The sequence below is a fragment of the Biomphalaria glabrata genome, chromosome 12 (assembly GCF_947242115.1).
Source record: "Biomphalaria glabrata chromosome 12, xgBioGlab47.1, whole genome shotgun sequence".
In the NCBI taxonomy this organism is placed as follows: domain Eukaryota; kingdom Metazoa; phylum Mollusca; class Gastropoda; family Planorbidae; genus Biomphalaria; species Biomphalaria glabrata.
Genome location: NC_074722.1, coordinates 33547643 through 33559448, shown reverse-complemented (window position 1 = coordinate 33559448; position 11806 = coordinate 33547643). Strand labels below are relative to the sequence as shown.

At 38.3% G+C, this 11806-nt stretch overlaps 1 protein-coding gene across 2 annotated transcripts in view; it reads right to left on the bottom strand.

The window, feature by feature from the left end:
* Nucleotides 1-670: 670 nt before the first annotated feature.
* Nucleotides 671-11806, bottom strand: part of LOC106068474 (TWiK family of potassium channels protein 18-like) — a 114371-nt gene continuing 103235 nt past the window's right edge. For both annotated transcript variants that reach the window (XM_013227852.2, XM_013227845.2), the window contains exon 4: nt 671-4720. In XM_013227852.2, the coding sequence (XP_013083306.2) occupies nt 3915-4720 (806 nt within the window). In that variant the 3' untranslated portion in view covers nt 671-3914. The remainder of the gene's footprint in view (nt 4721-11806) is intronic.

Sequence of the window (11806 nt, the reverse complement as noted above, 5' to 3'; positions counted from 1 at the left end):
AAATGTCAGCGTGTCTCAGGCAAGCGCTACGCAGGTCTAAGATAACGTCTGGAAACAGAATAGACCTACTGACCAACTGACAAAATAAAACAACAAAGGTCTCTATTTATCATTTATTGGGGACGTTTTCGAGTCAGTCAAATATTTAGATCACAATAAATGACGTTTATATAAACATGGGCACCAATGAAAAATACAACAAAATGGAACTTTATAGAATTAATAAATTAATGAATTACAAAAGTAAAAAAAAACATAAACTAAAGATAAACGTTTTAAAAAAATGAAATATAAAAATACAAGTATTAAAACGGGAACCTATTCAAGCATATTATAAAGGGAAGAAGCACAAACATTGAAAACAAACTATAAATATATGGTTTCTTTGGTTTGCACAGACAATCTACGCTCCACTTCGGTCTCGGGTCATCAGGTCAGTGCTGCGACCAAATGACAGTATGTCTCAGGTAAGTGCTAAGACCAAGTCTTAGTAGTCTGAGATCAGGGCTGGAACCAAATGCTAACAGGTTGCATGTCAGTGCTGCAACCAAATGACAGTATGTCTCAGGTAAGTGCTAAGTAGTCTGAGATCAGTGCTGGAACCAAATGCTAACAGGTCGCATGTCAGTGCTGCAACCAAATGACAGTATGTCTCAGGTAAGTGCTAAGCAGTCTGAGATCAGGGCTGGAACCAAATGCTAACAGATTGCATGTCAGTGCTGCGACCAAATGTCAGCATGCCTCAGGTAAGTGCTAAGCAGTCTGAGATCAGGGCTGGAACCAAATGTTAACAGGTCGCAGGTCAGTGATACAATGAGGCGTAAAAGTTACCATCACTGAAAGCGGCCACACGCAGTGTACGTACTTGATGTCATAAAGTTGGACTTAAAACCCGTGATTTCAACATTCATAATTACTAGAGAAGCTATACAACAGCCTCAGATTCTTAGGGGCGCAAACCTTGGGCTTAGATAAATGAAACATAAAATACCCATGTTTTTTTTTTACATAAATAAAACTGAAGCAAGTGGAGAACAAAGCATGCAGAGCTAAACCTCTACCAGACTTTAGAGACTTCACATTAACAATAGAGTTAAACTCATTTTGGGGATTGAAATCTGAGTCACGGGCCACGTACAGGTGACCAGAGTGCAAGAACTTCTTTGAGGATTTACCAATTATCAACAATTTGTTTTAGAATTATACAGTTATCGCACAGAAGCAGATTCACAAACATATCTAGATCTACATTTAAACTAGTTACTGTCTTTCGCAACCCTCTTCCTCAACCAAATATGCTGATACTCCATAACCCTTACCAAGTGGATTGAATTCGATTCTGTAGTGGAAGGTTTACCATGGTGCTGTAGTGAATAGTTCACATGGGTATTGTAGGTCTAATAATACAGACTTAAAATTGCAGATGTTACTTATGGAAATATGAAAACTCTCATTGACAAACTGAGAGGCACAAGTTCGAACCCGTGTATATTTTTGTTTTATTCAGGATTAAAAAGACACCCCTGAATGATAATACCCGGTGAGGTCCGCACTTCTCGCACTCATTAGCGACGCCGCTGAATTGTATCTATAAAGATTTCCTTGTGTAATTTTTTTTCTATAAATAATAAACGAATTCAGCCTAGATATTTAGTAGGATTTCTCCATACAGTTAGGCCTATTATTTTTTTTCCATATACAATCAAGTAGCCATGGCAACTGCACTGTATGACACAGAATCACTAACCGAGTACACAGTGGCGTAGTTAGGGATTTGGGGGCCCGGTGGGCTTGATTTCTTTAGGGCCCCTGCATTTTGACATTCGACATCATGACACGAGATAATGTACTTAATAAATATATAGCTTAATAATATATAACTCAGGTTACTCCCTGAGAGTAACCCCGCACGGAAAGAATTAATAATCTGTATGGAATTCATGCAAGAGTGTCACCAACTTATACAACATAAATAGCAAGATTGCATGGCAGGGGCTTAATATTTAATCTTTAATCTAAAAAATAAAAACATTGGACACTTGTTTAGGAATCCCCCTCAAGTGGTGGCCAGGGTGTACTTTCGAATTTTAACTCCCCTCCCCCATCCTTGCTACGCCACTGCAAGTATATGGCTCAGTTTAAATAATTAATAATGTTTACAATACCGGTACTAGCTTTATATTATAGTAATATATTTTCTTTTTTTTTAATCATGTTGCCGTTACGTTTCAACACGTATTCGATTTTTTAATGTACGATTGTCACGTGACGCTAAATATAAACATCACGTGACGAGTGCACTTCATCACTTCATAACAACAGATGTGACACATTAGAATTTCATCATTGCATTGTCATATAAGTTGTCCCTATCGATTCGCCAGCACTATTGACAGAATGGATCAACAAGTTTTAAAATTACCCCGTATTGATTAACAACGGAACGCTTTGAAACGGACGACCGCTTGTTACCCATTAGGTCATTATTAAAAAAAACAACAGACAGTGGACTTTGATCAAACTTATTTCATTCACGCGTAGTGACAGAGAGCTAGCCTATATAGAATCAAAGCAAATATTGTAGCGTGGTCCTAAAGTGTAATTATCTATTCGCATTCTACACTTTGGTTCGCCATTTAAAATTCTCATAAAATCTCTTCTAAACAATGTCAACTAAAACAATACCATTTTTGTTATTTCTCCCTACCATGTAAAGCATTTTAACTCTTTCTCTCCTAGCTGACGATACCAGCGTTGATTCCACCAGAATGTGGTCAATAATTACGAGAGAAAGAGTTAATACAGTGAGCGAGACACTTGATTTCTGACGTTATTCGCTGGATTTAATAGTTCTATAATGCAACTAATAGCACGGACTCATTACGATTTACAATCAAATATAAAGATCTAGATATGGCTTTACAATTTTCTTTTTTAAACAGATTTCACTTGCCTAAAAAATGTATTCATTTAAAATTTACAAAATCTAAAATGGTCTTTAAAAATGTTTTCGCTAAATCAATATATCGCATAACTGAAAATGCATTCGTTTTAAAAATATGCGAAAAGAAAAAAAAATCTAGAATGGTGTAGTTAAACCCAGATATCACATGCCTGAAAATATATCAGAGCCTAACAGTTCTATTTCTACAACAACAACATTGAACACATTGAATATCGTTTTTCAACAAAGGTGTATCCTTCAGGAGGGCCATCACAGAGAATCACTTGCACTGTACTACATAGTGTATCCTTCAGGAGGGCCATCACAGAGAATCACTAGCACTGTACCACATAGTGTATCCTTCAGGAGGGCCATCACAGAGAATCACTAGTACAGTATTACAAGGTGTATCCTTCAGGAGGGCCATCACAGAGAATCACTAGCACTGTACCACATAGTGTATCCTTCAGGAGGGCCATCACAGAGAATCACTAGTACAGTACTACAAGGTGTATCCTTCGGGAGGGATTATCACAGAGAATCACTAGCACAGTACCACAAGGTGTATCCTTCAGGAGGGCCATCACAGAGAATCACTAGTACAGTACCACAAGGTGTATCCTTCAGGAGGGCCATCTCAGAGAACCACTAGTACAGTACCACAAGGTGTATTCTTCAGGAGGGCCATCACAGAGAATCATTTGTACTTTACCACAAGTTTTTTTATCTTGTAGTTTTTTTTTTGTAATCATTGTCTTATACCCGAGCCATTGGTACAGTTTTTCAGCATTTGAAAAATGTCAGAGATCTTTGAAGTATTTAACTTAAGTCTTTTACTTAGTCTCTATTTGATTCACTTGGTGAAGTAATTTTTACCCATTCTCCGCCTCTGTATCCAATGGACACCATGAGGAGTGTTACATTACAGTACGTTGGATGGTATAGAGAGTAGGACTAGGCAGAGGTGTACTTATCTTCTTCTACGTTTTTTGGAGGGGTCCACTATGCCCAGTTTGACCCCTAGCCATCGGCATTTGGCACGGACTTCTTCCTGCATGAGGTCGAAGCACATGGCGATGATCGACAAGCCCAGGACAAGGTAAATGGCGCAGGTGATCATCTTTTCGCTGTTATCCAGGTCGCTGCCCACGCCAAACACGTAATCTCCAAACCCGATGGTGCTGAGGGTTATGAAACAGAAGTAAGAGCCAATCAGGTAGCTCCAATCTTTCTCCCACAACGAGAATAAAACGGCGCCTCCGAAGATGTAAAGTCCCACGATGATGAGGCTCACGCACATGGGTACCCGGACTTCCTCGGTCAACGACAACTTCCGGGAACTTTGATCGTCTGCTGGTTTCGTGATTGTCACCGCTTCCTCGTGGCCGTGCGGTCTTAAAGAGTCTTTGCTGGACTGAGGTGTGTCTCGAAGACCTCCCTCCACGACGCTGATGTCTCGCCTCAAAGCCTGCCTCGACTCGTCGTGCTCGAGATTGAGCTCTTTTACAGACTTGGACTTCTTCGAGGCCACAGACTTGAGGCTGGACGTCGTGGTCATCGTGCTGGTGGAGCCGCTTTTCTTGGTCACTTTCTGTCGCTTTGGGCAGAACAAACAGTCCAGACAGGAGCATATATATTTGTACAGAAGACGGAAGCAGTTGGCGAAGAAGCTTCCTATATTTGATATACACAGCAGGGTCAGAGGGATTCCTATCAAGGCGTAGAACATAGTGACAAGGCGCCCATTGTTTGTTTTTGGTGCGATGTGACCATAACCTGAAAAAAAATAAAAATAAAATGATTAGCTGAAAATGCGCATCTAATTATACATTATCATTAAGGAAAGTAAAGTACCCTTTTAGACTTTGTTATCTATAGGGAAAATGATGTAAAGGTCATCTGTTTCTTTTGGCCGACAATAAAAGAGGGTGTCATGTGGCCAGTACCCATTTAGAGTTAGGTTTGGCGCCAGGAGTGCCATAAAAATGCCAAAACAAAAACACTATTTTCACCGAGGGTGTTATGTGGCCAGCACAACGACCAACAGCCTTTACTATTTCCCAAATAATGTCAGGTACCCATTAGAGCTAAAGATCCCGAAAGTAAAAATCACAGTCCTCACCAGGATTTGAACCCGTTTCGGAAGCCAAGTGCTTTACCACTCAGCCACCGCGCCTACTTTTACATATATAGCCAAATCGTTAAATTCGTTTTCGAAATTCCTATCAAGAGTTTTGCAATCCAGTAGGAGAAATTATACAAACGCGGAGGCATCTGAGTGGTCTGTCAAATATCTTTCAGACCGTGAGTTTTATAATCACTTACCATGCCCATACTATTTACAGCAATAGTTTAGTTTTGACACTAACAATTAAATTTACTTGAATGATTAAATTGACATGTCGCTATAACAAGTTTTCAATATCAATCGCATTTTTTTTTATTTTATTGTAAGAACACAATCATTTAGGTCGAAGGCTAAACAAGTTATACATGTAAACACACATTGGACGCCATAAATGGATGCGCCCACACTTTAAAAAGAATGATCTATCCAAGACAGAGGGAGGACACATCGCAAAGACATTTATTTATTTTTACAAATGTTATTTGGTTAAAGAAAAGGGAGTAATCATTGTTGAATAATGATCTTGTAAACACAGGACTCTAAGGAACACTGTGATAGAATTGACATGCTCTTGGGATAAGTCAACATCTTAAAACATTCTCCAGAGAGCTGTTGATCATCACCAGTTGGCGGTTATAGATCTAGCTTTTGACAAATACATGTATAATGTCTACAACATGGGAACCAGAAAACAGAAAGGAAACATAAACTCGATTAACTATTATACTCTAAAAGGCCTACAGCCAACTGTGGGGAAATTGAGTGCTTTTAATATTTACTTTAGTTGCTTGAATAACGTTATATCTGTTTATTGGATGCATCTCGTGATTCTCAACCAAACCATTGTGTTACAGTTATGAATTTTCAAACTTTTTTTTTCCACAGTAAGTTAACAGTTATACTTTTTTTCATTATTTATTCTTTTCGTGTAAAATTTGATGTCAGTATTTTATGTTTGATGTTTACATAAGACGACCCTGAGACACTGACTTCCGACGTCGCAACTTTTGTGCAGGGAAGACCTAAAGCTCGTTGCCACGTCGTACAGAACTTTGACGTGGCAACAAGCTATTGGTCTCCATTGCCCATAGTTTGTGACGTCGCAGGTCAGTGTTCAGGCCTTCTATGACGGCTGGTCTCGCTGTAACGGTATTTCGTCTGCAATGGGAATAGCGCAATATGAATGGATAACTGGATTTCAATAGGATAGATAGAATCCGGGCCGGATTTAAGCACGAGGTGGCTCAGGGTAGGATTTTTGGGGAGGCTCTTGAAAATTGTAATGAAAATACATTAAGTTGATGCTAGGAAGATGAAACTTTTACACTTAATCTCCAGCTGTCTAGTTCAGAGGCTAACTAGTCCCCCATACTGCCAGCTGCCACTCTCTTTGCCAGTGAGAGCCAAATCACGTTAGATTTGTTGTGCATCAAAGATCTGACTTGTAGAAGAAGTAAATAGAACATTGAGAAACTTTTTTTCCAATAGACATTACTGGTTTGCAATCACTAGCTTCGCTAACACACTTTCTGCTGGACATAAGGCTGGTCTGCAATCCCTAGCTCCGCTAACACACTTTCTGCTGGACATAAGGCTGGTCTGCAATCACTAGCTCCGCTAACACACTTTCTGCTACATAAGGCTGGTCTGCAATCCCTAGCTCCGCTAACACACTTTCTGCTGGACATAAGGCTGGTCTGCAATCACTAGCTCCGCTAACACACTTTCTGCTGGACATAAGGCTGGTCTGCAATCACTAGCTCCGCTAACACACTTTCTGTTGGACATAAGGCTGGTCTGCAATCACTAGCTCTGCTAACACACTTTCTGCTGGACATAAGGCTGGTCTTCAATCCCTAGCTCCGCTAACATACTTTCTGCTGGACATAATGCTGGTCTGCAATCCCTAGCTCCGCTAACACACTTTCTGCTGGACATAACGCTGGTCTGCAATCCCTAGCTCCGCTAATACACTTTCTGCTGGACATAAGGCTGGTCTGCAATCACTAGCTCCGCTAATATACTTTCTGCTGGACATAACGCTGGTCTGTAATCACTAGCTCCGCTAACACACTTTCTGCTGGTCTGTTAGGTAGTTACAAATGATAATAAGTTTCTGAGACCTCGATCAGAAGAACCGATGGACGAACGAGTGGAAACAGACGTAGAGTCTCGAGATGACATTTTTTTTTTGGGGGGGGGGTGAGACCTGGGAGAATGTTTTCAGCGGGAGACATAAGACTGTCACGCTGAGTTGTCACAGGGTCAGAGTGGAATGACATCGAGTATCAACCTTTTGTGTAATCGGAAATGTCGGGGAAAAAAAAAAGGGGGGAGGGGGCGTTGATAGGCCCTAACAAGGACGCAAAGGGAGACAAGAAAATTATTCTGGTAAAGAATCGATGGGAAGATAACTCTTTTCAGAAACATATAAAAAAGAAGGAAAGAGGGAGTTACAAACCTAAATTTGGATTTTTCATTTCTAGCTGTCTGTCTGTCTGTCTGTCTGAATGTCAGCCCTAATGTCTGTTTGAGAGTTTGTCTTGACCTTACGTACTAGAGTATGTAGTAGGTAGGTGATCCGCCTTTCTTTATATTTTGACTTTCAACATTCAGTTTGGAAACTTTAGGCAATAAAACACTTTATGGAAAAGATTGGAACGCAATTAGGAGACTATGTGGGATGGGGTGCAATGTTATGGAATATATTGTCTTTCTTGAATCAATTCATGTCCCATAATATGTAGTTTATGATTAATATCAATAAGCAATTTTGAAAAACTCCCATATTAATTTGAAATAGCTCTTAGGAAATAGAGGAAATGGACAGGAAGTTTGAATTTTGTTGACATTGGTAAGTGTCACGAATCGATACTGTGACCTAATTTGACCAGTTTCTAGAAGCCGGGGTCAGGTTATAGAAGACGCAGAACAAACACGCGTTAATTATAATTATCAAATCAGGGAAAGAGGTCATGGAAAAAAATAGCATACGTCAGTTTCTAGAAGGACATAGTTAATAAAATATTTAGGAAAGCAGTTTCTTTGATTCTAAAAAGTACGGTTTAGAAAAGTATAAATTAGGGGAAAGCTAGTTAGTCGGGGCCTTGCATAGTAAATGTCTTGTGAGTTATTAAGTTATTAAGCGACTGCAGGTCCATTTGTTGAAGTTGTATCGTTAAGTTGTTTAAATAATAAATTATAGCAGTTGAAGTATTAGTAAAAAGTTTAATATTATCAATAGATTGGTACTGAATTGAAAGTCTACTTATATGTTTAGATTGAAGAAGTTTAATAAAGGAAAGAATAAAGGACACAGATGTTCATTCAGTGTGTTGTCAAGTTATTTATATTCCTCTCCGGCAAGAGAATTCTGTTTGTATCATTGTTAATATAAGAAAAAATATCAGGCAATAAAGGAACGGAAATGATCACTGCAAGAACATAGAGAACTGCTTAAAATTTCGATAATAAAAGCAGTAAATTGTCTGTTTCAGTCCACCCGAACTGTATCTCATGGCTTGTATCATCATTCAGTCATGCGTTCATACCTTGATGATTTATCACTATAATCATACCACCATACTTCCATACCTTGATGATTTATCATTCATTACTGTATCTTATCTTGCCACCATACCTTCATTATGCCTTCATACCTTGATGATTCATCATTGATCACTCTCTCTAATCATACCACCCTAAGTCCATACCTTGATGATTCATCACTGTAATCATACCACCATACTTCCATACCATGATGATTTATCATTCATCACTGTATCTTATCTTGCCACCATACCTTCATACCTTGATGACTTATCATTCATCACTGTATCTTATCTTGCCACCTTATCTTCATACCATGATGATTCAATATTCATCATTGTATCTAATCATATCACAATACGTCCAAACCTTGATGATTCAATATTCATCATTGTATCTAATCATACTACCATAAGTCTATACCTTAATGATTTATCATTGATCACTGTATTTTAATCATACCACCATAAGTCCATACCTAGATGATTCACCATTCATCACTGTATCTAACTGTATCTGTATGATGATCGGATCTAACTACTCAACACAGCCAGATTCCACTTAACAAGACTGTTCAATACATTCCTAAAACATACAGCCTTTTCTTTCTTTACTTGAAAAACGATTGGATAGCAATCTTTAACTATTAATATCTAGCACGAGAGTTCCCTTTCAAGTGCGATAACCCAAAGGTCAGGTGGGGGCATAATGGCATATTAAGATTGCTTACTTTAGACCTGATAGCACTTGTAGTGCTAGGAAAAAAAGGGAGGCAACTATTAACATATTACTTTATGTGATCACGGCCCCTGTTTACTTTGAGTATACATACATTTTGATGCAATAGATAACTATTATTTTTTAACCTACTCAATTGATGAAACTATAAATGTGAATACTCTTAATTTTAAGCTTTTTTTTTTCTTTTATTTAAATTATATTTTTTTTTTAAATATACCCTCATTTAAAGTTAGGTGAATTATTATGATAATATTACACCCAAACTCAGTGAATGCAGAACTCTACTGATGCACAAATATTATAGTATCGCAAGATAATTCCATTTAAATAGTCATTTATAATGTTTAAAATAGTTTTTATATCAGACATGCAAATGAGATCTAGTGTATATAAAGAATTGATCATCTGCTACTGCAATAAAAAAACAGGAAGTGATGGATCTGTGGGATATCATCTGGCATAACAGGATGTCATGGAGTTGAACAAAAAAAAAGGATAAAATTGCCCTGAAAAGAATTATAAGTAGCCAGTATATAGTGTGGAACAATTCATCTTTTATATTCAATATAGAGAAATCTTGCTACTAATAATTTATTGATCTCCAGATATATTTTGTTTTTGTTTTATTAGCCAATTTCTGTCAAAACTGTACACTTTTCAAGGCATTTATTATATTTTAATACAGACATAAGAAGTCTTAAAGACCCTTTTTCTTAACTCTTTCTCTCCGTAATTATTTACCACATTCTAGTGGAATCAACGCTGTTATCGTCAGTTAGGAGAGAAAGAGTTAAGCAGACGCGATGAAAACATTCAAGTGTATGGATAACTTTGAAAAATAAAAGTATCCATTTTAAAAGCAATTAATTGCTCAATAATGATAATAAGACTTTCTTCGATTTTGACGACTGAGGATGACTGGAGTATTTCTCAAAACCGCACATACCCAGTTGCAGCCTGAATAATTTGCCATAAATCGTGCAGACAAAGCCGTTGTTTTCTTTTCGTCTTCTGTGCTAGTCTTCGGCGACGTGGTCATCTTTGGGTCTCGTGTGAATAGCGACCCCCGCGAGACTCTCCAGCTGTCACTTTCAGAGGCCATTCTTAGCCAACTGCTTTTCTATATGCCAGTGAGGGCAAAATGGCGACTGATTTGATCTTTATAGCGCTTCTCTGGGGAACATCTTTTACGCCGTCCTGTGTTAGTCATCCCCCTATACGGTATGTTATTACTATTATTATTATAGCTCCCATCATGCAACAGTACGCTCTGTTTTCATCTTTTTTGTGTGTGAACATATTGGAAAGGGGGGGGGGGGAATATTACCGCGTTCCCTTTAGGGGTTCAGCTCGATAAAAATGTTCTAGTCTATTACAGAGATTCAAAGTCCCTCCCCTTCATTTTAGTTACACACATTTTTCGTCATATTCCACCACAAATTTCACAAGAAGTGATGTAAACTAAAATTAAATAATAAAAAAAAAGTTGATGTGCTTAGGCTAAAAATCCAATCCCTCCACTTCCACCCCAACCTTACCCCCCCCCCCCTTTTTCTAAATGTACCGAATAGACGATTCTGACATCTTAAAGAATAAAAATACACGGTGCTAAATCCAACTTGGTGATTGCGATATTCCACTGATCAACACAGTAAGTTTATACTAATCAAGAAAACAGCGTGGGTGTCCAAACAACGACCTTGCGGGCATGATCAAACCATTGACTTCTGCTCACAGTTCATAACGGAGCCTCTTTTCTTTTTTTACAAAGGTTATATCAACCCACTCTGGTAAAATGCTTGTTCGCGTTATTTCTCCCACAACTGTTCTGAAATCAAGTTGAAACTCTGCACAATTATTCATTAGACAAGACCTGAATCAATTTTAAAAAACAATTAGTCAATTAATTATTGGTAATTAATTATTTTATTTGATACCAACAAAGGAAATATTAATCCATCAGTAATCAATCATTTCGTGATCCTTGGGCGTCTCTGAGTCCACCCAGCTCGAATGGGTACCTGACATTAGTTAGGGAAAGTAAAGACGGTTGGTCGTTGTGCTGGCCACATGTCACCCTCGTTAACCGTAGGCCACAGAAACAGATGACCTTTACATCATCTGCGCTAGAGACCTTAAGGTCTGAAGGAGGAACTTAATCATAGATACGCCTAAATATGTAGGGTTTTGTCCCCTTAAATAATTGAACATGTTATTTCTCCCACACCGATACTCATATAGATTCGAGATTTAAAATAAATGTTCAACTCAAAATGACAAAACAAATTGAAATGCGTTCATCAATCTCCAATAAGACACGATACAAAAGTCTCTAGGGGAGATTATCCATTCCATGCAATGCGTGGCAGCTAGCAGACGTGAATACATCACTGAGACATTTACCCGGTATTCTTAAGCCGAAGACAAAGTATCCCTTTGAGATT